Source organism: Oreochromis niloticus, linkage group LG15 (assembly GCF_001858045.2).
Source record: "Oreochromis niloticus isolate F11D_XX linkage group LG15, O_niloticus_UMD_NMBU, whole genome shotgun sequence".
NCBI lineage: Eukaryota > Metazoa > Chordata > Actinopteri > Cichliformes > Cichlidae > Oreochromis > Oreochromis niloticus.
The window spans coordinates 22,041,470-22,068,304 of NC_031980.2; the positions used below are offsets into that span (position 1 = coordinate 22,041,470).

General features: G+C 40.2%; 2 protein-coding genes across 2 annotated transcripts; both read left to right on the forward strand.

The window, feature by feature from the left end:
- Positions 1–610: 610 nt before the first annotated feature.
- Positions 611–10,114, forward strand: btbd9 (BTB (POZ) domain containing 9). Its single transcript, XM_003446639.5, has 11 exons — positions 611–772; positions 1,114–1,322; positions 2,098–2,461; positions 3,445–3,712; positions 3,859–4,078; positions 4,310–4,429; positions 5,361–5,470; positions 5,560–5,749; positions 6,066–6,173; positions 6,855–6,933; positions 8,092–10,114. Exons 2-11 carry the CDS (start codon positions 1,138–1,140, stop codon positions 8,296–8,298), a joined length of 1,851 nt encoding a protein of 616 aa, XP_003446687.1. The 5' UTR covers positions 611–772; positions 1,114–1,137; the 3' UTR covers positions 8,299–10,114.
- Positions 10,115–11,919: 1,805 nt separating this feature from the next.
- On the forward strand, positions 11,920–25,398 carry zfand3 (zinc finger, AN1-type domain 3). The gene is made up of 6 exons (XM_013272260.3): positions 11,920–12,488; positions 16,604–16,644; positions 19,652–19,843; positions 21,912–21,977; positions 22,058–22,228; positions 22,699–25,398. Exons 1-6 carry the CDS (start codon positions 12,421–12,423, stop codon positions 22,851–22,853), a joined length of 693 nt encoding a protein of 230 aa, XP_013127714.1. The 5' UTR covers positions 11,920–12,420; the 3' UTR covers positions 22,854–25,398.
- Positions 25,399–26,835: the final 1,437 nt, after the last annotated feature.

Genomic DNA, 26,835 nt, shown 5'->3' on the forward strand with positions numbered 1-26,835 from the left:
GAAGCAAAGGGTATTGTTTGGAGGCAGGTTGTTCGGGAGTGGCAGGAGCGGTGGGATTCAGGGAGTAAGGGCAGGCACTTGTATCATTTTAAGAAGGAGGTGGCAGGGTGTAGGTTGTATGGGGGTGATAGGAGAGAAGAGGTGGTCATTACCAGGCTTAGACTGGGACATTGTGCGTTAAATAAAACACTACAGATGATAGGAGAACATGAGACGGGGCTTTGTGGGGTGTGCCAGGAGGAGGAGACGGTAGAGCATGTAATACTGCGGTGCAAGGGTTATGATGTGGAGAGAAAAGTTCTGCAGAATAGATTGAGGGAGCGGGGAATCGGGGAATTTAATCTGAAGAGTGTGTTGGAGGGTAGTAGGGCACAGGTGAGGGACTTGGTGGGGTTTTTGAAGGCTATAGGTGTGTATGAAAGAGTGTGAGGGTTTTTTTTTTTTTTTTTTTTTTTTTTTTTTGTTTGTTTGTTTGTTTTTTGTTTTTTGATACAGATTGTAAGCTCACTGTCTGATCCATACTCCGGAACAGTAGGAGGCGGTAATGCTCCTTTTACGTTGGTTGCCAACCGCCGTTAAAAACAAAGAAGAAGAAGAAGAAGAAGTGAACCGGAAGTTTCTTCCTTTGCCCCCGAAGTGGTTTCCGCTGGTGTGATGTTGGAAGAGCTAGGGGGTTAACGGCTGATTTTTTCCTGCATTTTGGAAAAAATAACTACGACTGTGTGTTTGAGATCGACTTTATCTCAATACCGGAGTTAATGGTTGCTGTTCAGTAAGTTTATAACACAGATTAAAGCGAGAAAAGAGACATTAATGAGCTTCGAGCTAACGATTAGTCGAGGCGTCAAATATCCGCGACACCAGCGGCTGTAAACAACACAGCCGAGCTAGCTGTTTATTCACATCGTATTTTCACTGCTGTCGTTTTACTTTGCTGACTGTTTTTAACGTGCACTTTAAAAATATGAGATTTGACGTCAGCGGTGTTTGATTACAGAAGCCATTTTCCTTCAGTGCATTCCAGTTAGCATTTAGCTTCAGCTAATATAAGGTTAATGTTTTTCCGTCACTGCCTGTTTTGCTTTCGTTTTAACGTGTGCATTCCTGTGCCAGATGTAACTCTGACAGCCGTCGACCATGAGCAACAGTCACCCTCTGCGTCCACTGGCCTCCGTGTCGGAGATCGACCACATCCACCTGCTGTCGGAGCAGCTCGGAGCCCTGGTGCTCGGAGAGGAGTACAGCGATGTCACCTTCATCGTGGAGGGAAAGCGCTTCCCGGCGCACAGGGTCATCCTGGCAGCTCGCTGTCACTACTTCAGGTAAAGTTAAATGTCTCTTAGCCAGAGGTTGGCGCCTTTTTTAATTCCAGCCCTGAAACACCTCATATTGAGTAACATAAATTCTCATTTTAACCGAAAAAATACTCAAGTTACGGTAACAAACTGGCCAAAAAAAAATTTAAAAAAAAAGAAAAGAAAAAAAGACAGCGCAGTGTTGTTTCACTCTGTTGATCATGTTACAACACCAAGTTTTTACAAACTCCTAGTTGGAAAAAAAAATCTTTAATTTTTTAAAATGACTAAATTATTCAAAAGCTTCCTTTCCCAAATCTGTCTAATACAAAATATACCTTTTTTAATTCCTCTGTAGCATCACTTTATTTTTGCTTTTCCACCTTCTATAAGGTGTGAAATATGTTTTCCACTAAACAATGCCTGTTCAACAGTGGCTGATTGTCCAAGTCATCTTTCTTGGGGCCTCACTGGCATCTTTTTCCATGTTTTTGTGGTCCTCGTGATCTTATTGACACTGTGCATGGTGGCACTGTGGTCTGGGTGTAGCGTAACATACTCCACTCCCGATTGTCACTTTGATCTCTTACTAGTTCCACAACTCATTCCCCTTTTTAACTAGAGACCTCATGTTCCCTACTGCCATCGAATCGTGCTGGTGTAAAGAACTATCTAATCTATCTAAAGTGCATCTCATTCAACGAGCAGAATTTAGATCTTTTGTTTTTTGCGTGGTTTTGTTCATGGCAAGAAATAATAAAAAAACAAAAAGGTATACTTTTGCATATTCTGCCTCCTTTAGGGCTCTGCTATACGGTGGGATGAAAGAATCACAACCGCAGGCAGAGGTGTGTTTGGAGGAAACTCGGGCTGAAGCCTTTTCAATGCTGTTGAACTACCTGTACACGGGCCGGGCCAGCCTCAGTTCTGCCCGGGAAGAGGTGCTACTGGACTTCCTGGGCTTGGCTCACCGCTACGGGCTCCAGCCTCTGGAGGATTCCACATCCGACTTCCTCCGCACCATCCTGCATACCAACAATGTCTGTCTGGTGTTTGACGTGGCCAGCTTGTACTCTCTGAGCGCACTCACTGCAGCCTGCTGTACCTACATGGACAGACACGCACCTGAAGTGCTGAATTCTGAAGGTTTCCTCACAGTCTCCAAGGTAAGAGTGATGGAAGAAGAGCTGTAGTAGGTTTTGCAATTATTTCATTCTTGTGTTAGTCTTTATTTCTGTTAAAAATATAGATGCAGTGACCTCTAGTGGTAGTTAGCAGAAGCTACAAAAGACAGTCAATACTGCTCAGCAAATGGCAACTGTTATCTAAGCAGGACTTCTGCACAAGTTAAAAATCTATTTCTACAGAAATCTGAAAGTTATACATAAGTGGTCTTAAATGAATTATTAATTTTTAATTGTGATTTATTATTTTGGTATGGTTCCAAGTCTTGTATCAGTCATGTATTAGTAATAATATATTAAGTGAAGGGTGTTGTCACTTTCACCTAAAAACAGCTATATATGTTATATGCAGGGATAACAATGAAGTGTGTGTGGCTGAGAAAAGTAAAATCAAATAAGTTATCGATTAAAAAAAGGATTTTGTTAAAGGCTTAAACCTTTTTTATATTTAACCCTAAAGAGACATGTCGACTCCTGCGTCCATCAAAACCCTAAAACAGAAGAAAGTTGCAATCCTGAAAATCGGTGTTATTAAAACCATTAACATAATAAATAATCAAAGGGCTTCTCATCTTGCTGATTTTTATTCTTTGACCAGTCTGATTGTAAAATGAGTACTAAGCTGCCTTCTGTCCGTTTTAAACCTTCGTGTATTTTAGTTTGAAGAAAAAAAAAACTATATTCATTCATTTTATTATATTATTCTGCCACACTTTTTTCTCTTTTACACAGTTTTTGATGTCATAATTTAGCCCAGAAAGGTCACACATGATGGTGAATTACCACCTCGGATCTTCTTAAAGGCAATTAGTTTTTAATTTAGTTACTTTTTTACAGATTAAAGTTAAAAAAGCCATTACAGTAATATGAAATGTGGTTAAACAAGATAAGCTATAAGCACTACATTTTGTGAATTTTCTGGTGTGTTTTCCTTTTCTTGAATAATTTATTACCTGTGTCTGCAGAATGCTTTGCTGACTGTGGTCAGGAGGGACTCGTTTGCTGCCAGTGAGAAGGAGATCTTCCAAGCGTTGTGCCGCTGGTGCCGGCAGCATGAGGACGGCGAGCACACTTACGAGGTCATGTCTGCAGTGCGGCTGCCCCTCATGACTCTGACCGAGATGCTGAACGTGGTGCGACCGTCTGGCCTCGTGAGCCCAGATGATCTGCTGGATGCCATTAAGACCCGCTCTGAGAGCCGCAATATGGACCTCAACTACCGGGGAATGCTCAGTCAGTCTTCTTTGTCTTTTGTTTGATTAGCGTTCACATCAAGCTGCAGTTAAAAACTGTAATGTGTGTATATATTTTGTTTTTTATCTGCTTCTTGAAAGCATTAATTTGTGATTTCGTTCGTGGTTTCAAATCTTGGTTTTCAGTCCCTGAGGAGAACATCGCCACCATGAAATACGGCGCTCAGGTAGTGAAAGGAGAGCTGAAGTCAGCACTGCTCGACGGAGACACCCAGAACTACGACCTGGACCACGGCTTCTCCAGACACCCGATCGAAGAGGACGGCCGAGCCGGGATTCAGGTCAAACTGGGCCAGCCGTCCATCATCAACCACATCCGCCTGCTGCTGTGGGACAGAGACAGCCGGTAAAATATTCTCGTCTCATCCTGGTAAAACAAACAATAAAAAAGTCCAAGCAGAGTGTGGGCCAATTAGAGCTGACTACATAGATATGCTGCTTCTTAATAAAAAAGACCGAAATGTGTATTTTAAAGCACATTATAGAGTCAAACTGATTTCTTATGCACTTGTATTTTTAACCTCCCTCTTAAATCTGAGATGCTTTGTATACTTAGTGTCCTGTATGACTGTTACAGGTCTTACTCATACTACATCGAGGTGTCAATGGATGAGCTGGACTGGGTGCGTGTTGTTGACCACTCCAAGTATCTCTGCCGCTCGTGGCAGAATCTGTACTTCACACCCCGGGTTTGCAGGTAAACCAAACCAAAATCATATGGCTTCCAGTTATACCAGTGCTTATTAATCCTTGGCCTAAACTATAAAATCCCATTCCATTTTTGCCATGTTTTTGGCTTTGCACAAAGGGCTTATTTGTGCTCTGTCATGACTTGTCTTAATCTCGTGTATAATTAGGGTGTGTATTTGGGTTGCTGCATGTAGTTAATTTAGATTATATCTTCACGGTGTACAAACCGCTTTGTTTGCCCGTGTGATGACAGAAGCATAAGTATTTTTGCATACCTCTCGAGCTGGCTGAGTTCAAATAGTGTTGTTGCCAGTAGCTGGTCTGTCCTTCCCAGACACACCGACGTGAAGTTGCTGACACTCCTGATTTTGAATAATGTGTTGCCATGCCTTTTAAAGATAATAGAGCCAAAACAGTCAAATGGATCTCGGAAGATATGACTAAAACTTGCCAGTAATGGGAATCACACCATCGTTCTTCCTCTAATAGTCTTAAATTCACCCTAAAAGTGAAAATATAAGTAAGTATAGTGATATGCTTGTTTGAAATTGATATCACCACCTAAAGAGAAACCTGAAACTGAGTTGTCAAAAGAATGTTTATTCAATTGGTACTTCGTAAAACAAATGCTTATGTTAATATTTGTGTTCTTGTGTTACATGGCCATGTTGTAAGAAGTTTTGTCCTTCTTCAAAAAATACAAATTTTACTAATTGTGCTTCACTGTAGAGAAAGGCATTTTGATGGAAAACTGTCTCATTAATATAAAATACAATAAAATTCACTGGAATCAGATGATGAGCATTGATAAAGTTAAAGCAGTGTAAAAACATAAGAGGCAATAAAAAGTGTCAGTGTACTTGTGCTTATCTGAAGATTTTTAGATATAACCTGTTATTCGTGTATTCATTTATTCATTTATTTCCTGTGTGTTTCAGATATGTTCGTATTGTAGGAACACACAACACGGTCAACAAGGTCTTCCACCTCGTGGCTTTTGAATGCATGTTCACCAACCGCTCGTTCACCCTGGAGAACGGACTTGTGGGTAAGCAGCAAAATACTGACCGTCTGCACTGCATGTGTAGTTTGCAGTGTCTTTATTTAAGCATTTAACCCTGCTCGTTATGTCTGCAGTGCCCAGTGAGAATGTGGCCACTATAGCTGCCTGCGCCAGCGTCATCGAGGGTGTGAGTCGCAGCAGAAATGCCTTGCTCAACGGTGACACCCGCAACTACGACTGGGACTCGGGATACACTTGTCATCAGCTGGGCTCTGGGGCCATCGTCATCCAGCTAGCTCAGCCCTATTCTATCGGATCACTGAGGTAAGTGTGGGTTAGCTTTGAGTCAATTCTCAGCAGCTGTGATGAAGTCATTATTGTGTTACTTGTAATAAATCAAATGTTTCCATCACAGCTACAATAAAGTGTTTGTTTCCATCCAGTGACAAACTTTTATTTAAGCTTTTTTTTGTTGAATCGTATACAAAAAAGAAATAACTGTTGGAGAGATCAGAGCTGGAGAATTTTATTCTGCATGTGCTGTACCTAATATCTATAAATTATTACCAACAGCTTCTTATGATTGGAGTCATATAAAAATCTGTGGTAAAATAGCATTAACACAGACAAATGTGTTCAGGCTGCTGCTGTGGGACTGCGATGAGCGCTCCTACAGTTACTACATTGAAGTTTCCACCAACCAGCAGCAGTGGACAAAAGTGATTGACCGCACCAGGGTAGCTTGTCGGTAAGTGGTTCACTTCTTCTTTTCTTACTTTCTGAATTACACCTTAAGCTACCGACGCTCTTCCAGTGTCTTTAATGGTTAAAAATGGAATCAGAGCCTTTATTTTATAATAAATGAAGGCTTTAAAGAACATGTTTAATCTGCATTATTGAAAGAAGGATCTGCAGTCGGCCTCTGTTTAAATAAAAAACACCTGAAGTCCTTAACAAGAGGCCTTTAAGACCTCAGTGTTACCTGTTCCAAATGCTATTTTCAATGAAAACTCTTGATTGCTATTAATTTTTTCATTGTTACATAATTTGACTAATCCATGAACTTGACCCCAGCAGAGAAACTTGCTGATTTGTGTGTTCACAATCACTTTTCAAAGGCCTGTCTGATTATAGTCACCTTGAACCATCTGGATTCCATCTTTGTCTGAGAATAGTCTTATAAAGATCTGTTTCTAATCCTGAAACTGTTGATTATTTTCATTTTCAGAAGATCTGTGTGTAAGTAGGTGCTGCTCTTCTAAGCCGAATATGAACATTGATAAATGTAAAGTTATTGACAAACACTCATGAAGCGGATCCTGAGGTCCATAGAAAATTTTCAGGGTCCTCTCTGGAAACTTTGATAATAACCAGAGATAAATCAAGATCTTTCTTATGTTCTTATGTTTTTAATTGCTTTCTCTTACAGATCATGGCAGACACTGAAGTTTGATAAACAGCCTGCTTCCTTCATCCGTATTGTTGGGACTCATAACACCGCTAATGAGGTGAAAACATGGTTTGAAATGGTCATCTGGGTTCATTCGTCTGTCTCTTTGTTGTAATGCTTTAGCTTTAGAGGAGCCAAAAGTTCTTTTTACATTGTAACAAACTTTTGGTAAGTTGTGCCTAATCAAGTAATTGTACAGCGAGTACTTTTCAAAAATCACTGGGTGGCTAAAGTAGCTGTTATAATCAGCTAAGTTAATAAAGAAACAAGAACAGAAAATTCCCTTTGCACCATGTAAGAAATTATGACTCTAATTTACAAGTTATTTAAAGACAAAAAAAGATCCACATTGAGCACATTCTAATAGTTGAGGTTAAACACTGTCTGCTAATGTTCTTTGTGTATTTTTGAGCCATTTGAAACTGTTAATGACTTCCTCCCAAAGTCAGATTCTGTCTTTGATACGGACGCTGCCCCCACAGGTTTGTCGAGTGTGGCGAACTTCGCAGTGCTAGCAGCGGTGGGCTTCTTCCTCGATAGTTAACATCCTCACACCTTTGCAGAAAACAGTTAGACATTGAGTTGGGTGGTTATGTGCCAGTTTACTTGGACACAGCTTTACGTCCATTTTATGGATGTGGGCACCGCAGAATCGTGTTGGTTAGTCTGGCCATTGGTTCTTTATCTCTTCATGTCACAGGGAGAGAGAGAGGGATGCTGCGATCTGATGAGGCTGAAGATCTGGCCCCATAACATCTGAGAATTGAATGATTAACCCTTTATAACCCAAGTATCATACAGGCCACCTAGACTTAATTTTACAGGAACTATTTGAATTTTCTCTCCAGCCCAAAGGTTGAGCAGTTACAGTGAATTGCACATGGTGACATGTAGGTGGAGCTGATTTTTCTTTGTTCAGACAGCAGTACCTTACACGTGCTTTGTGCTGCTTCCATAAAACAAATGTCCCAATAAAGCTCATTTTCTATTTTTTTCTGAAACTGTTCTAATTTTGCAATTGTAAAATGAGCCCGGCGCCAGGCTGATGGTTTAAAAAAAGAAAACCAAAAACAATCAAAGGGGTTAACTCACAGTGGCTAATTGTCGCTTCCATAATTATCTATTATATTAGACTAACTTTTGTTCAGTATCTGAGATAAACAGTCATTTGTGTATCGATTTCTCCTTTACACATTTAACCCTGATCTTTCTGCAGGTGTTCCACTGTGTGCACTTTGAGTGTCCGGCCCAGCTGGACACCGAGGTCAGTGAAGGCAGCCCAGGTTTGGATTCTTCTGATTCTGGAGCTACTACGCAGCAGCAACAGCAGCAGCAGCAGCGACCTCAACGACCTTCACGCACACACAGCCTGCTGCCCACCCAGCCCTCTTCCTCCTCATCCTCTTCCTCTTCCCATCATTAAGAGCGTCCCCTTATTGGAAGATGTTGAGAGGAAGGAGAGTGGGGGGCGGGGGGGACCTCAGAACGCCATTTTGCACAGCCTTCATTGTTCAGACTGCACTGCTACAACAACACTGCTAAGGCGATCGTCTTTGTCATAATCCATAGTCCGTCTGTCATACGTGCAACATTAGAGACTGGTGTATTGGTAGCAACAGCATTTAGGGCTCCAGTCTTCCCAGTTTTGAAGCTCAACATTAGATATCATATCTCCTGCGTTTATATGAAGGTACTTTTTAGGAACTAAGACTCAAGTTTTATCCTTTAAAAAAATATGAAGGTGAAATCTTTCTCTTAAGGTTAGGCACACACTGAAATATGTTTATACTGTATTATCAAAGAGCAGTAAGTCCATGGTGGGGATGTGGTATTTGAATTTTATGCATTAATCATACGATTAATAATGAAAGTACTGTTGTTAAGCTATTTTTTTAAGAAACTGTCTTAAACTGACTCTACTCACTTTTCATACCATCATAGCTAACAGAGTAGAAGTTGAGTATTTTTCAAACTTTGGAAGTAAATAGTTCAAAGGTCTGCCAAAGCTGTCGAGCTAACACATTAGGTGGCATTTCTATCCAAATGGCACTTAATCCAATTGTCTATTTGCATATTAAGTAATAGCTGTGGAGTATTTGATAGCAGGCTTTGACACCCAATCTAAACTCTGCAGTGTGACCTTTTTTTTTTTTTTTTGGATAGCTAAAATTCATACCTCAATAAGAATGGAAAAACCGAGATTTAACTGAGTGTCTTAATTTAATATTTTAAGCACTTGAATAGGTTAGCGCACACACACGATTAGGGAAATCAATTAGCTTGGGGGGAAAAAAATGGGACTTCGAGGACCAAATTTGGCTGCACTTGGGCTGCTGAAGTTTAACTTTATACTGTAGATACATGAGCAGCTTCCATCTGCACTTTATTTTACTCAAGTATACAGAAATAAGGGTTGTAGCTTGGGTCTTCTGACTGAAGTAGAGTACTGGAGTGCTGGATTTGGTATCTTGCTGTTTATGTTAAATTAATTTAAGAACTTTGTGGTTCTGGGTTGTTTTAGATTTCAGTTCTTTTGCATTTTTTTTTTTTATGAAGTGTCAGTGCTGTGTTTTCTTTGTGTCCTGATGTTGCACTTTTGCGTTATTTAAAAAGAAGAAAAAAAACCCTTTGTTGGAAACCCTTTGTTTGCTGTTACATAACCTGAAATACCTATCTACCTTAGGTGACTCACTGATGTTTCTGTAAGCTTTCTTTAGCCATCCCAATACATTTAAGACAACTACCCATTAGTTTGATAAGTCTTCCTTAATAACTAGAGAACAAAAATAGGGCTTTGTTCAGGTTGTACTCTCCATACCTTATCTAACTTTGTGTACTTTTACTTATTTTCACCATCAATGTGTGACTGCATCTCACTGCCTCGTGTTCAATGCCTGTCAAAAATGTGATTACGAAAAACAAAAACCAAAAAAAAAGCCGATGTTGTTTGTTGATTTCTGTTTCTGTAAGAGGGTGACACACACCTACTTGTCAGAATCGCTGCTGTTACACACAGTGAAGCTCTTTGATACAAGCAATACAATAAGTCCACCTTTGGTTTTAAGTATTGAGAGCTTCTGTAACACACCAAATGGTGCTGATTGATAATCAAAGTGTAACATTAATGGGCCGGGCACTGATGCCCCGCCAGCTTTGTGGGCAGTGTTAATGTGTACGGCTGCCTATGAAGATGTTATTGTCATAAAACTTTTTAAAATGTCACGTTTTGAAAGTCAAAAGTTTTATTGTCTTGTTTTTGATGGTGAGAAAAGTTGCACTGTTTATTCCAGCTGGTAGGAAACTGGCATCCAAGGAGTTTTTACAGCTCGTAGGATCACAGGCTCGGTTACTACCCAGTATATACACTACTGTGAAACAAAGTCTTGAGACACCACTCATTTGTTTATTTTGCTATGAAAGTAGGAAATAAAGCAATATAAGGGAAAAACATAGTTTGTACAATTCTAATCAGCATTAAAGTCAATATTTGGTGTGTCTAATATTTATTCTTTAACACATCCTGAACTTTCTTAGGCAGCTTTCTTGTAATTTCTTTAAGTCTTCAGGAAAATTCTCTTGGCTTTTTGGGAGACATTGAAAGTTCTTTCCGTTCTGTTCTCTGTCAGGATGATCATACACTGAGGTCCGGGCTCTTGGGAGGCCATCCCATCACTGATTGGGATCATTGTCATGCTGAAAAGTTGAGCTGTTCCCAATCAGTTGTTTTCTAGGTGATATTACATGGATCAAATTCTGACCATATTTTTCTGCGTTTAGAATTTCATCAGTTTTGATAATATCACCACCGGCTGAAATGCAGCCCGAAGCCATGACAGACTCTCCCTTATGTTTTACATATTGGGTAATAGATAATGTAATGGATAACGTAACTCTCTCCTGACCTTCCATCACTCCATAAGTCTTGTATAATATGGCATACCTCAGTCTTTTCTCCATTTCCCATCCCTAACAATGGTTTCTTGACAAAAGCCCTTCAACAGATAATGTCTCTGATGAGGCTTTAGCAAACACACACACACACACATATATAGATATTACCAATCAAAGTTTTCCTTGTGCCTTTGTTGTAGATCCATCTAAAAAAATGGGAAATTCATATGTGTTTTTGCGACAGCCATGGGTGACACTAGTGCAACAGGTTGCTAGTATGATAATGATAAAATTTCAAACTGGTTCTTTGCTATGTTGTCATCTCTAGAGACTCATTGTGTTTTAATGAGTCATGGGTTGGTGTTAAGCTTTAAAAAACAGAAACAAAACATTCCTTTTAAATTTGTCAGGTGCGAGGACTGGACTGAGTGCAGAAGCAGCCAATGCCCAAAGAAAAACTTTGAAAGACCTCAGAAATCCTGGAGAAATATTGCTCAAGACCACCTAAAAATAGAGGTAACTCCGTGGAAGGCAGTTATAAAGAAATGAGGGTTGCTCAAGACTTTTGCACAGTGCACTATATATTGGGGATCATTTTCAGTAAATGCAATCTTTAACTGCATTTAACAGTAAAAACAATACGGTAAAGAAATGATGCTTTTAAAGCATCTCATGCTGATGCTACCTTCACGAGGTTCTTGAATAAATTTGCCTTTATTTTGCTATTTCACTTATTCCCTTATAAATGTTTTTAAATATAATAATCCACATTTACAAATACTCAAAAGACAGTTCACAATATATAGAATGTTAACTGTAGTTTTAAAACGTGTTGTTATTGCTTTAGTCCATAGCTTCATTGTTTTGCTTTACTCTAGTACATCTATGGCTTACTCTTACTGTACAGTACTCGCTGTACACTTGCCTTTCCAATACTAACACTCGGGGTTATTGAGAAAAGTAAACACGGCGACTCAGAAATGTTGGCATATGTGTTTATTCTGGATGTTTTCCGTGTAGTAGCGCTGTTAGTTCATACTGTTTTACCATCATTTCGTTGGCCAATATTGACATTTCTGGTTTGATGGACGCGTTTCCGGCCTAGCATACTTCATACCAGCGACGTGTGAATAGGGGTGGTCCTCAACTGTCAAGAGGGGAAGGCCTTGCTCAGTCTATTTATTTTTTATTTTTTCGCACCCTCCCACATATTTAACGTCGCCATAATTGTGTTTTATTCGTATAGGTGGACGGGCGGTGTTCATTTTAAGCTTTTTGGTGTCGACTGAAACACCGGAACGCCCCCCTCCAGTCGTTTGTCGGTCGTAAAGTCCGAACATCCAGCTGATTGCTTTGAGTGCCGTTCAATTATTCTAGTTCAAACTGAGCCGTTTCCTTTGACTTAACGGAAGGCTTTTTGTGGCTGAAGCGAGTTTGCCGACGCGATATTTATTTATTTTTTGCCCATTTGTGGACTTTCGGGGGAATTGGACAGCTATCGTTTTGTGTAATTTGAGCGTTGGAGGCTTTTTCTCATTGAACGACCAGGCCCCGGACTCATCCCCAGCCTCGCGTTTCCTTATCGGCTTTTTGTGTGTGCGTGTGTGTGTGGGTGCGTGTGGGTGCCTGTGTTTGTGTGTGTGTGTTGGAAGTCATGGGAGACACTAGTGAACGAAGCAAACCTCCGACTCTACCTCCCAGGTGTCCCTGCGGATTTTGGGGGTAAGTGTTAAACCTGACAGAAACCGGATTAAACCCGCTATCTTGAACTGAAAGGTAAATCCGGATGAAATGTGCTAAACGGGTTCAACTAGTCCAAACCCATTGTTGTTGTTCTGTTGTACAGGCCGAGGGTGGGGGGTTGGGAAGTTGGCTAATAAATAACCTCCTAGCTTGAAAACTAGCTTAATTTACCCCCTTTTTAGAGCTCTCACACTCTTTGTCGTCTCCTGTAGTGCCGGTTGTTATTTTCCGACCGTGCTTTACCGTTTTTAGGGCTATTTGTGAAGCCAGGAGATGACGTACCCGACATAGAAAATGATTTATTGCCAGCAGGTTCCTTTTAAACCTGCCCTGTTTTCGTCTACCACCTCAAAGGAAAGCTGGATTTAAATATTTAACACGCTACTTTTCTTAAACCTTAAGATTTAAATGTGTTGTTAAACTTATTTTGTCGTTTATTTTACGCCCCTCTTTACATTCGCTCTTGTCAAGAGGTGGATGTGTGTTGCATACCGGATGTGATTCACTGATCTCGCCTGTGTTACCCCATAGGAAAAATGACTAACCTTTTTAAATGTATTTAGCAGTAACCATAAGAAGTGACTGGTTATTTCTCATTAAACGCATGCAATTCATTCCACCACATGACGGAAATAAAGTATGATAAGATTACTGCAATCTCATCAGTGGGAACCATAAAGCCCCCCCTCCTTACATTACAGAAGTATTGATAATTTCTTGTTCCTGTCTTCACCTGCTTTGAGGCAAATATCAATACAGAACATAGTCTTATGACTTGACATTTGATAACCAGCCCCTCTTCCCCAGCTGCCTTCGTTTTCTGCTTTCCAGAAAGCAAACTGGAGGTGGCAGTAACCCACCTGTCAATGTCAGGTGACATGAATGGCAGCCTTGTGTGTTTATGGGCCCCAGCCTGCCTCAGCTCAGAATAACACCTGGTCTGGGGGGCGGGGGGTCTGCTGGCTCTCAGCACATGTCCCTGAAAGCCAAGGCTTCGTGAAAAGATTTCAAGGTTTTATTCAACGATTTGCAGGATTTTACATCTTACTAAAAAATATGGGGTGCAAACCTTCACCTTGTCAGTACTGATGACATTTACATTGTTTAAATTCTTTTTTTTTTCTTTTGGTGTCCCTCAGCCCCAAAGTTAAAAAAAAAAAAAAACCAAAAAAAAAAAAACCAACAACAACAATCTAGGCAATGAAAAAATATCTGAATAATTAACTAGTGCGAGACTGACTTGGTTCCAGTCGGTTGCACAATATACTGCTTAAGCTACCACAGAGTCTGTAGCACAGCACTACATAAATGATATAAAACTAAATCAATAGACAAATGTAAGCTGACAAAGTAATAAAATGATTATGAAATGCGACTATTGATTTAAAAACAAACAAAAGCAACAATAATATAATAAAAAAGGCTAAAAATTTACATGTTAAATCCACAGAAGAAACAGATATTTAATAAAGTGGCTATTAAAACCAATAAGAGGACAGTAAAATGGTTTTTAAAAATTAAAGGTAATAAACAGGGGAGAAATAAAATTAAATGAGCGCTGAGAGCAACACTATTCCAGGAAACAACATTTTTGCATTTATTATAAGTCCATAAAACAAATATATAAAGAAGGTGAAATGATAATTAAGACCAGGAACTAAACTACCGAAATACAAATACTGGGCTTTGATGCAGGTTTGCCAATATTATTCATAATATGTCATTTAAGATGTCAGCTTATCAGGATTTAAAGGCATCGATTAATTTTGGGTCCAAACCTGCACTAACTTGAGCATAAAAGTCAAACCGCAAGTGATTTCATTGATTACTTCTTTCAGATAAGGTGGCGCTATTCAGTGGAAATCACCTGTTAGCAAAGGTTGCCTCCATGAGCTTATAAAGTCCACTAGTAAGCTCGGTAAAACTTGCTAAGTAACTTCAGTTAATGATAATTTAAAAAAAAATCATTAATAATGATGTTACATTAGCTATCATTGGTTGTAATTGCAGACAAACCTATCTCACATGGAGTTTTGATGAAAATACCTTTGATTAGGTTATAAATAACTGCAACCAAGATATGTTACAGCTAAAGTGCAGCCTGGATCACGTGTTATTTTAGGGTGACATTAGTTTTAATCATATTAAACATTGTTTTTAAGTTTCTTTAATTTGTGGATACTTCAGAGTAGCTAATGTACAGGTTGATCACTTCTTATGAGCAACAGGATTTAAAAGGATGAGGTAATCGATTTAAAAATACTTTGTCTTTGAGTGAAGCCTTGTTCTTGGATTCAAGATGAAGGAATAGTTATCAGTCTGTTTTTTCCTACTCTGTATGCTGCTATCAGATGAACAAGTTGCGTTTTGAGGACCTAAACAAAATATTTGACTTGGATGTGGCGCCTTTGTGCGGACATAATCAAGCTTTCCCATCTTGTCTCCACCTTGAAGCGTCACCTGGGAGCATAATGAAGTATATTTTGTCTGTAGAAGACTTGTTTTATCCTGTGTGGTTTATGTAGCTAAGAAAAAAGAAGCCATCTTATTTGGAAAATTTCAGACTTTTAGTGATTTAAGCATTATTAAAGACTAGATGAGAATATTAAAATTGTCTCAAACTTACAGTTTTGGTTTGGTTTGGTTTTTTTGCTTAGAGCGACTGAATTTGTCTGGTACTATCATTCACCTCTTTGCTTTCAGTATAAACAGTCTGTGCAGGCTTGTCCTTCTGTATTAGTCACCTAGCTCCTGTAGGAACAATGATATGAATACCCCACCAAGTTCCAGCTTGTGTACCATTGAGAGAACTCAGTGTGAACAGAAATGGCTGAGAACAAACACATTGTGATGGTATGGACATTGGAGAGAAGCCCAGAAGGTGAGGGAAAGACACACCTGTGGCAAAGGTCTTACCAACTGCCAAGAAAAGATTCAAATGACTAGTTTTAAAACTGTTCATTGTCTTCTGAATGGACTTGCAATGAAAAAACCTTAAGGTCACATCTAGGTCATTTTAAACTCCGTAAGAATGTTTTCTGTCTATTCAAATCCTGACTATTCATGGCAAAAGCTTGTAAAATCACTTTTGTGTTTTTGTTGAAAGTTCTTAGTTTGGCTGTTACTATGCAGCCATCAAAAAGATGAAAGACAAAGAACAAATGGGACCGGCTAGTTTGTAGGTAGAACAATAAAATCTGTGTAAGGTAAAAATCTGCAAGCATTACACTATCATGGACTCCAGTGCTGTCAGTCTCAGCCGTTCTTTGAGCTTAATGCAACAGCAAATGAAGGTTGAAGTTTAGGTTGACAATATATGCACAGTTTGCATATTCAAATGGGTTTCAAATGGGGGTTTTCAGTATTGTAACAGCAGGTTACCTATTGTTGAACTTGAACCAAATATTAGTGAATTTATATCATAGTTTTTTTTCCCTCTTTTTAGCTACAGAAAGATCAACAGAAATCTACTCGAGTACGTAAAACCAGATGGGCGTAATTTGCCTTTAAGATGAAATGTTTGTCTCTCTGCTTGCAACTTGCAGGAAACTAGTAATGCTGAAACAATCAAGGGAGTGACAGAAAATTCATCAGCAACAATAGCTTAACAGTGGGGAAGAATGTCCCCTCTTCCAGCCGTGTGCTCCTCTTGTGCAGCAACCGTCTGCTTATCAATTTTCTCTTATTTCTTTCAGTCTTACCTCGAATCCAAAGCCCAATTTCTGAAATCCTGAGATTAAACCTTGGAGGAGATTATGAAAGATGTTAGTTTTAATGCGCTGGATATGACATAATTTTTATTTGAGATGTTGAAAAATGGATAAAGTCCTGCTATTATCTGATGCTGCACTCGATTTCAGAGTGGCATTATTCTTCCACATTTATGTTCACCTACTCTGCAGTAAATACAGGTATTAACCTGTTGGAGGAAAAGATGTTTATATATAGATGACTCCCATTAAATTCACGTTTGGGAATTTGACATTGTTTCTTCTTTGATATATAAAGTTGAACCATAGATGGTTGAAATGTGTGGAAACAAACAGCAGGTCTGCGGAGGTTAAAAACTGACATTATCTCTCTTGTCTTTCCAGGTCCAGTAAAACAATGAACTTATGCTCCAAATGTTTTGCTGGTAAGTCACTTCTAAATGCACAGTATTTGTCTCATGTGGGGGGAGATAAGCAACACGAGTAGAAGGAACTTCTTGTATTCTGGGTTTTCATTTGGATATCATTCAACAGCAAAGGAGGCACAGGACACAAATGGGTCCTGTTACACCTTGGGTGCCTGACATCTTTCAGCAGCCAAAAACATCCCTCAGTTTACTGAATGTTTGCCAACTGTGTGACTTTTCTCCAAATGTAAAAGATTTAAAGTGGTGCTACTTTGCAATCAGAGGTCTTGCTTACATGCACGAAAGTAGGAACTCTACTTGGAGAATGAGCCAGACTTCTTTGTCTCTCTGTACAAGCCAGCTGGAAGCTGTACGAAAGAGACAGAACTGATAGCTATTCTGTTGCTTCTGATGTTCACTTTGATTGTTTTGTCTGTAAATGTGGCCACAGGACACACGTGGACTTTCACTCGAATGTTGTGATGTTTTGTCCAATGATGTCGTGGCTGGTTCAATATGTTCGTTGTCAGAAAAAAAATTCCTTTGCCCCCACAGCAGGTACTCAAAGCCAATCACAGTGTTGTTTCTGTGCCTCTCTGGGTTTCAGTTTGTAGTAATGGTTAAAACAATAAATGATTTAAAGTTGCATTGGTATATAAGGCCTGTTAACTGAAAAGGCTTGTTACCCGTGTCATTTTTAACATCAGTTGCCTCCAGAGTTTCACCTGTGCAGTTGTTGCTTGACTACAGAGTTAAGTCTGTACTGCAGAGATTCAAATCCCCATACCCGTACACGGATGGATGCATTTCAGCACCCCTGGGTGCTCCTGGGTGTGTCTTTGTCTTTGAGAGTTACTTGGAGCTGCTTACTTCTCACATATAAATGGCTGAAACTATTGGATGTTCATTTTCTCTTGGCGTGCAGAGCCATTCTCAGTGACAGCCTGACACACTGCTAGCAGCAGCTTGAGGCTAGGTGTGCCAGCAGATTTCGGTTAGGAATGTCAATAACGCTAAGGAGTCATTCTCAGAAAACGAAAGAACCCATAAAGCGCCTCACTCCAAAATGATGTATTCGCCATTTGGAGGAAAACCGTGAAAGTTAGGAGATAATTGCTTCCATAAAGGATGATGAGATTCCATAAAATTTTCTTAATTTGCTGGGAAGATGGTAGCTGTTCTCTGAGGGCAGATTTGGGAAACAGACTTATCTTTGTCTGTTTCTCTGGTTACTGCATTCACTGTTTTGCTTGGAAGCTTTCTAAAACATAGAAAGTTTTCATTTTTCTCCAGCATGATAATTGCACAAGAGAAAAATGCCCAGTTAAAGTTTGAAAATGTCATTGTATGAATTAAGCTGTCCCAGTGACTTCTCCAGTCTGGTTCAGGTGGATGAGGGTTGAAGGTGATCCGCAGCCCTGTCGGTGGTCATAGCAACCAGTGAGCATGGTAGACGGTGAGGACCTGAGGGCCCGGCTGTGTGTCTAGCATCACAGACAGCAGTAATGCTTAGAATAGACTCGATACACACGAGTATGGAGGCTGAGCAGAAGTGGGTTAGCCCACATGTGGAGGTGAAAGTAAAATCTAGGCTGGCCTCCCACACCTTCCCCTGCGGGGAGAGGGTGGTTGGGGTGGTGGAATAAAGACAAGAACCAGCTCAGTCGTGCAAGGTGATTTTTATCTTTGTCTCACTGAGTCACGTTTCACTTGGTAAAGTTAACTGATAGCCACATGGTAATGGAGTTTAGAGATGGTTTGTACTTTTATGCAGGCTGTTTTTTTTGGGTTTTTTTTAAGGTTAAAGTTCTATTTTATTTTTATACACACATGGTAGTCATGAAATGATCAGTCGCAGAGAGATGGAGATGGCACATGCTGCAACCAGTGATTATTTTGATTGTTGGTTAATCTGTGAATATGCAGATTAATCAACCATAAAACAAAACAATATGCAACAATGGTGGAAGCAGCTTATCAAAAATTACCATAGAAGGAAAATAGGTGCCATCTATGCCTCTATTTTCCTTCTATCTTAATTATTGGTGGCAATGCAGAATGCTTTGGAAGGTATTCAGTAAATTATTGCTGATAAAAGAAAGTTTAATATGTTTAGAAAAAACCCCCCAAAAAACGGTGGCAACTATTTGTCACAAATACAACGGGGCATGTTAAAAAGCCACAATATTTATTTGAGCGCAGTTTTTACAAGATGCCTTTTAATCAGTTCACTGGGCTTTGATTGTTTTAAGTAATCGTGTAATTGACTTTTTGGGATGAAATAGTTTCCTAGAGTTTTGTCTGTTTGCTGGTAATTTAATTTAGATGTGTTTCCACCTACAGTGTAAATGCAGATCTTTAAAGCAGCTGCCCGTCAGCGGTTATTGACTTTCCTCAAATGCACCGATAAGGAAAGAGTCAGATGATTGCTGAATTCAGTGGATGCTCCATTTTCAAGTCTCTGCTAAAAGTTATAGGCTTAATGGGAGGAGAGAGCCATAAACACTGAGGCGCTCTGGAACATGATGTTGGGGAAACTCTGCTCACAGTTATATTTACCAAACAGCCGATGCATTATAGTTTGACAGACAGGAAAAACTGGGATACCAAAGGAAATGGTCAGGCAGAAGATAATAACACATGAGAGCTCTGTCGGGGCGGAGGACTAACTCACTATTTCACCAAATGTTTTCTTTTTTGTCTTTAGAGTGACTTGATGGTTTTAAATATGTACCTCCCACATATCACTGTTAAATTGCCTGATAACTCTTATACACTAATTTCGATGTATTTTTCAGCTGCATGAAACCTTTTACAGATGTTATAACGGGAGATCTGGGGTGCACAGTGCCTATACCACACTCCATAAGTCTAGAGTTGTCTGTTTGACTCCATGTCCTATCTCCTCTTATTTTTTTTTTTTTTCCTGACCCTCCCACTATTTGTATTTTCCCTTTCCTCTTTTTTTTTTTTTTTTCTTCCTTGCATTCCTGTCTACTCCCTCACTCGCTGTCCTTGACCACAGACGTCCAAAAGAAGCAGCCAGTCGAAGACTGCACCCCCAAGCCCATCCAAAGCACCGGGAGTAGCCAATCGCCAGTTTTCAGTAGCGAGATGAGCAGTAGCAGTAGCCAATCCCTATCATTGTTGCCGCCCTCAAGCTCCGAGCAGCTGTCGGCTGAAGAGCCCTTACCCGCGTTTTCCAGCATGAGGGAAGGTAAGCTTGGTCAGCCTGGTCAGCCCATGATTTCACACTCACCCTGTTCTGTTTTTAAAAACTGACTTTCAGGAGAGCAAACTTTCCTAAAAATGTGGAAGCAAAAGGTTAATGGTCACAGTAGACCGAAACTTTTGCTCAATTTAACGGTTTAGTATTTCTCAAAGAATTGATGGATGCAGAACAAGCTGTTTGTGGCAGTGATGATGGAGTCTGGACTGACTGTTCTTTTTCTTTGTCAAGCACAGGAAGATGCAGAACATGGCTGACACAGGAGTGCAGCACTGAAACAAAGGAACATAATGAAATGTGAAGTACATTGCAGAGCTCATAAAATCCCTCATGTAGGAATTCTCTCAACTATCGTGGACCTCAAGACTACGTTAAAAGTCATTCTTTGTAGATGCAGCAGTATGATGTCTCTGTGGTTTGGAACAGTTTGTGCAGGCATAAATGCTGCTGTGCAGCCTTTTCAGTCTTTAAATAAGTACTGGATGAATCTCTCTGTGGGTTTTGCTTTTAAAACATAGAAAAGGCAGCAGTAGTAATTCTCTAGTACAAAGTGGCACATGGTACAAGGAAAACTTCGATCTCGAGTAGAAAACACAGTTCTCTGCAAAAGCCTCTGACTGTTCGGATCTGTATGACCAGATCCTATACTACATCAACCACAACATTAAAACCACCTGCCTTATGAATATCACCTGTTCCCTTCTAGGGGTGACCTGTAGGGATTTCATGCATGTTTAATCTGATCAGGTCAACACTTTAGGCTCTTCATCGTGTTCTTTGTGCAGTTTTTGCTGTGTGTCAGAGCTCTTTTCCTTGCTGGGGTAGATTCTGCCGTCACAGAGTCTTAGAAGTGGGGAAGCTGCACGTACAAGGGTGGAAAGACTATTAATAAAGAACCAAGTTTTCCCCAGTAGGATGTTGCATTATAACAGAATGATCAGTGTATTCACATCATAGGTTAGTGGATTCAATGTTGTGGATGATTAGTGTGTGTTGGTCTATAGCAGATTGTCAACAATAATTACTTAATATAAGCTATTTTGTAAATTGCTACTTTTAAAATCTTTTTTTGGACGCTTTGGGACAGAAACGAGCGTACTCTGAATGCTGTCTGGGCTCCTGCTTAAATATAAGAAAGGGGTTCAGAGTAGAGTTGCTCTTCTGCATCAAAAACGGCTAATTGAGATGTTTTGGGTCTTTGATTAGGATGTCTCCTGGAGGTCTCCTAGGTAAATGGTTTCAGACATACCCAACCAGGAGCAGACTCTCAGGGCAGAGTCAGGACATGTTGAAGTGATTATATACCTCAGCTGTCTCAGGAACACCTCAGAGAGCTGGAGGCGGTGGCTTGGGACTACTGCTCCTATGACCCAGACTCGCATAAGCAGTAGAGAATATAGATAAATGTTGTTTTTAACACATTTCTAAGTTGTAGAGTTATACTTGCTTTCATTTGGAGTCATGTTTCTTACCATGTGACAAACTTCAGAATAAGTTTTCCTCTTGGTCTCCAATCCAAGTCTCTCCAACAGCACATTAACCAAATTTTTACTCACCTTTTGCTTTACTGAGTTTGCTGGTAACTGTGTCTGTCTGCTGTTTGATGCTGAGGTGATGTACAGAATCGTGCCTAAACTCACTATTAAGAGCTCAAAATGCACTTTTTCATACATACGTCTTTGTTTTGTATCATTTGTAAAATATTGTTTTGGTTGCTTTAAAATCAAATTTAAAAATCCTTGAAATGTTCATTTCATTTGTTTTGACATTTAATGGCCTTTTTGAAAAGGTCAAGCTGGTTTGGATGAAGTGAATATATGGCCTGTTGAAAAATGTTAGAACATCTATAGAATAATGTAATGACTAATAGTTTAAGTATTGACATTTCAGCTTCAATTTCAAATGATGAAGTTGTTTTTATTTTAAGCATGGTACACAGTACAATCGGTACATGTGGCATTATTTTCTGGTAGGTTTTCTTTCCTCGGAGTGGATGTTAAAGGAAGGAGGTCAATCCACGTCGTGTCTCACTCGCCTTTTATTCCTCCACCTGTAGGTGTGTCGTCCACAGAAACAGCCCAAGGCACACTCTGCACGCCCACAAAACGTCCACGAGAATCAGGTACCGCCGCTTCCTCTTGCCTTCTAGCTCCGCACGACCTTTGACATGTTGAGCGCTAAATCTTTTGTGTTTGCTTCCAGCCTCGGGCTCGGAGAATGAGGCCACACCAGAGAAACGACCACGGACAGAAGAGAAAGAAGGGAGCGGCGAAGAGGCCCGCGGGACGCCCAAGCAGAAGAACCGTCGGCGCTGCTATCGCTGCCAAACCAAACTAGAGCTGGTGCAGCAGGAACTGGGATCCTGTCGCTGTGGTCAGTATCATGATGTCTTTGAGACACGTGTCACTGTATAAGCAAAGATGGTCATCAAGCTTGAATGCTGTATTTTGGTTTGCTTCAGTCTTTTTTCTTTTTTTTTCTTCTTTTTTTTCACAGACTAGGTTCCCCAATGATATTTTTTTATTGCATAAATAAGCACTGTAAACTCAATAGGGGGGCTGGATAATGACTGGGTTTGGCTTATGGCATCTTTGTCAAATGTTTGCATATAAATAATCTGGGAAAACTATAACATCAGAATCACTCACATGTACAAATTACAGGTAATGCACATTCATCCTCTTAAAATTGTATAAAGAAAATGGCGCAGACCTGCTCTAGAAACGGGGAAGAGGGCTCTTTTCCTATGTTCTTGTTTAACAATAAGCTTGGCAAAGTAAAATTAAATAAAACATGTATTAGGGTCACTTCCTGCCTCACCAGCTTCTCTGTTTGCCTCCCAGGCTACGTTTTCTGCATGCTCCACCGTCTACCCGAGCAACACGACTGTCTGTTCGACCATCTGGGCCGCGGACGTGAGGAGGCCGTCCTCAAGATGGTGAAGCTGGACCGCAAGGTGGGCCGTTCATGCCAGCGCATCGGAGAGGAGTGCTCCTGATTGGCCACAGAGTGAGCGGCCATCCAATAAAAGAGCTTGCGAAGAGGAGGGTGGTGGTGGTGGTGTTGATGGAAGGAGGTCTAGGAGAATTGACAAATGGGGTAATGGGAGGGGCGGGTGGGAGGGGGAGAAGAGGAGGAGGGGGATGGGGCGTGGTTGTAACATCCTGCATCTGACCCAACGATTCTGGATCTGAGCTTAAGGCCACCCTGTTGAAGTCCTGGTTTCCTGCCTGGAGCGTCTGTTCGGACTCTGCTCGGGGCCAACAGGGGGCCGCCTGGTGGCTGTTCTCCAGAGCTACGTTCAGTATCGCATGTTCTCACACACACAGCCTTAACCCCACCCGTCTTCAGAGGAAGGACACCACAGAGACGGATCCAGTCAGTCGTATGTCATGCACAGTTCTTCTGTGCCTTGCCCCGGTTTCCTCCTCTTTACTCAGTCTCTTTTTTTTTTTTGTTGTTGTTGTTGTTGTTGTTGTCCTCTTTCTTTTCAGTACAGGAAGTGAACTGCTTTAATGCTCAGCTGAACTGATCCATTTGGATTTTTTTGAATTCTACAGAGTTATTTGTTTTATTTTGTTTTTTCCCCCATTACCTGGTCGCGGATGAGGGGTCTAGCACTATCCCACGACCACTCCTCAGGTCGTCATCAAGGGGTCGGGGTATCAAACCTGTAACCCCACCTTCCTCTTCTTCTTCTTTTTTTTTTCTTTCTTTCTTCCACCCGTGTTTGGACCCATGCACGGCATCACTAACCAGTTGTGCTCATGCATGGTTCTAGCAACAGTGTATTTGTGCAGGTTTTGAGCGTGTCATTTGGTAATGTGATGAAGTCCAAGGATGCTGCCATGGTTCAGTCCTTTTTTTTTTTTTTTTTTTTTTTTTTTTCTTCTCCCCCTCCTGTGTGGCCGTTACGGTGATTAGCTCTGTTTTTACTGCTTAACCACGGTGTCGTGGAGGACAATACAGCTGATCCCTGCCTCTGCTCACAGACTGTTGGCAAAAAGGAAAAATACAAATAAAAAGAAACGGACAAACACACTAAATGGACAAGAGACACTCAGATAAATCCTCTGTGTAGCAGTCCCTCTTCTCCCTTTTCCCTCCCGTTTTTCAATTTACTGAGTGGTACTGTTGTTCTTGATACATAAAGGGGAAGACGACTGAATTTTTGTATTCAAATGAAGAGTTCTTCACCAAAATGCCATACAATAATTTAGAAAAACAAATATCTGAACTATAACTGAGTCTCCATAGCTTCTCACTGAGTATTTATATTACTACCTTTTATTTTGCGATTTGTCTCTTTGTAGGTAGGATAAATTGGGGATTGTCTCTTTGGAATATAATTCTTCAAATATAATTTCTTTACTTTTTTTTTTTTTTTTTTTTTTTTTTTTTTAATACTGATTGCCATCCAGAACATCATTTCAGAGAGCGAGATGATTAAGTTTAAATCTGTGATAAATGTCCACCTAAAACATCAAATAAAACTTCTAAAGTAAAAAAGGGCAAATGTTGGATGGGTTTGAAAACTCTGTTTGCCTTTTTGTCAAAGTAGCCAATTGTAAGACTTTAAGAACTGAATACACTGCTTGTGGCATTGTTTGTTTTCTTACCACAGATTCAAACTGACTCTGGTGTCTAATGAATGTTTTGGCTGCAGAAATATCATGCGAATTCTGAAATTGAGTGGTTTTCCCCTTTCATACGTTTTTGTTTTTTGTCATCGTTTCCGATCCTGCTCCTAATCAGCCTACTCAGTCTGACTGCTTGGACTTTGTGCTGTGCATATTGTTCAGTTACATGTTTCTTCCTCCTTATCTAAAAGGATTGTTCTACCAAAATCAATGTTTAATTTGTGATGCTGCAGAAGTTGACGTTTTTCTTCTTTTTTTTTTTTTCTTTTTCTTTTTAAGCTCGAGGTGTGAGTGCAACAAAATAAAGACGTTGTGGTTGATTTAAAACAAATTCAGAATCTCCATTTTAAAAACAAAACAAAAAAAAAAGTAATCTGCAGCTTTATCACACGTGCGATGATGTTACCATTTTGGTTTTCAATTTGGAGTAATAGCAGCGGGTCTCTTTGAACAGCAGGAACATTAGAAGGCGTCGTCTTTTGCAAAATAACTCCATAAAAGTTGATTTGGGTTGAAAGCCTTTAGAAAAACCACTTAACTATGCTAATCCTCACAAGTCACGGTTTGTTCTGTCCCTCATCACTCCCCACTCCTGCTGTCTTCTCCAGTGAGAACAGTGAAGGACGAAGGGTTTGTTGGCTGATTCTTATTTTATTTTTGAAAAAGTTTTTTTTTTTTTTTTTTGAGTGCTAATGAGAAATGGAAAAATCAAATTATCTTTCTGTACCTTTTAAAGGAAAAATTTATTTAACCTTATATCAGTTTGAGTTACTTACACCCTAGCATAGAGTGACATATTTAGTTAAATGTATAAAAACGCAAGAACATAATTCTGTCCTATCTTCTCATTTTAATTTTATCGTGTTCCATTTTCTGCCGAGGAAAATAAACTGGATTAGAGGATGTGATGTGTGTCTTTTATTGTTGGATCACTATTTGTTGGTAATTATTTTCCTCCACATAAACCACCACTGACATCAGAATCCAAATTAAGAATCAATAATTCAGTTTTAACTTACCCTGTTTCGATTTTTAAAAAATATTTTTAAAAAAAATCTCTCACATTACCAGAATGGGAACCACAAAGAGGAAAGCCCCAACCACAAAATATGCCTGCAGAGGGTTAGGCAAATCTTGAGTAGTCAGCTGAATGGGAAGTGCAAGATCCAGGTAATCAACACCTACACCCTGCTGGGATAATAAGCTGGCCAAAGGAGGAGATGGAAGCCACTGACATCAAGACGAGGAAGCTCCTGACCATGTGAGAAGGGTTTCACCCTGAGACTGTACTCCAAGCGAAATAAAGTGAGTGTCAGAACCACTGTCTAGGACAGGGGTGGGCAACTCCTAGCCTCGAGTCCCAGTGTCCTACAGGTTTTAGATGTGTCCTTGATCCAACATAGCGGATTCAAATGGCTAAATTACCTCCTCAAAATGTCCTACAATTCTCCAGAGGCCTGGTAACAAACATATCATATGATTCAGGTGTGTTGACCCAGGGTGATATCTAAAACCTGCAGGACACCGGCCCTCAAGGCCTGGAGTTGCCCACCCCTGGTCTAGGATGAGGCAGAAAACATCCATGAGAACATCAGGAAGATGGCCACAACCGACTGAATATCTCAGGCAGCAGAAACCCGAGAAGGACGAAGACCAAGGAGAAGAACCATCATGGAAGGACAGGCCCCTGCATGCTCTGTTCCACCAGCAGACAGGGGAAGTGGCTGGACTGAAAGATGGCACAGAGGCACTAATCATGGAAGCACAGGAACAAAGAGGCTTGGGTCTATCACATTAGCTGCAGGTTGTGCAAAGATGTCACTGAGACAGTCCAGCACATAACAGCAGGGTGCTGGCAGGGCATACATGGAAAGGCCTGGAAGTCCCGTGGTCAAAAATGACCGAGCTAAGATCTTGTGAGATTTCAGATACATATGGGCAAACTGGTGATGGCCTAACAATCAGACATGGTAGTGGTGGACAAGCAGAGGAAGATGGCTGTAGTGATAGGCTTATGTGTATGCTTCTGTGAATTTAATCTTTTTGTGTTGAGAGAATTCAAGATTTAGGATAAAGGAAGTTTGCGTCCTGTGTTAGTGATGGGGTGACAGGATGATTAGAACCACAGAGGGGAGGCCACAGTTTTGGTTTAATTGTAAAATGATAAATCAGCCATAAAAACACAGCTTTATTTGGGCTGTTTTTGTGGAAATCATTTAACAAATGGCATTGACGAAATTTGCTTTTAAAGTTGTAATCAGAGTGACTTTTAAGTCTATCGAAGTTACAATGCAAAAAAAGGTCATGATTTAACCAAAGTTCATTATTGACGCTGACAGT

Coding starts and splice junctions, on each gene's coding strand:
- btbd9 (XM_003446639.5), top strand. CDS start 1,138: ATGAGCAACAGTCACCCTCTGCGTCCACTGGCCTCCGTGTCGGAGATC. Junction 1,323..2,097: donor GCTCGCTGTCACTACTTCAG/GTAAAGTTAAAT, acceptor TGCCTCCTTTAG/GGCTCTGCTATACGGTGGGA. Junction 6,934..8,091: donor CTCATAACACCGCTAATGAG/GTGAAAACATGG, acceptor ATCTTTCTGCAG/GTGTTCCACTGTGTGCACTT.
- zfand3 (XM_013272260.3), top strand. CDS start 12,421: ATGGGAGACACTAGTGAACGAAGCAAACCTCCGACTCTACCTCCCAGG. Junction 21,978..22,057: donor AAAACGTCCACGAGAATCAG/GTACCGCCGCTT, acceptor GTTTGCTTCCAG/CCTCGGGCTCGGAGAATGAG. Junction 22,229..22,698: donor ACTGGGATCCTGTCGCTGTG/GTCAGTATCATG, acceptor TTTGCCTCCCAG/GCTACGTTTTCTGCATGCTC.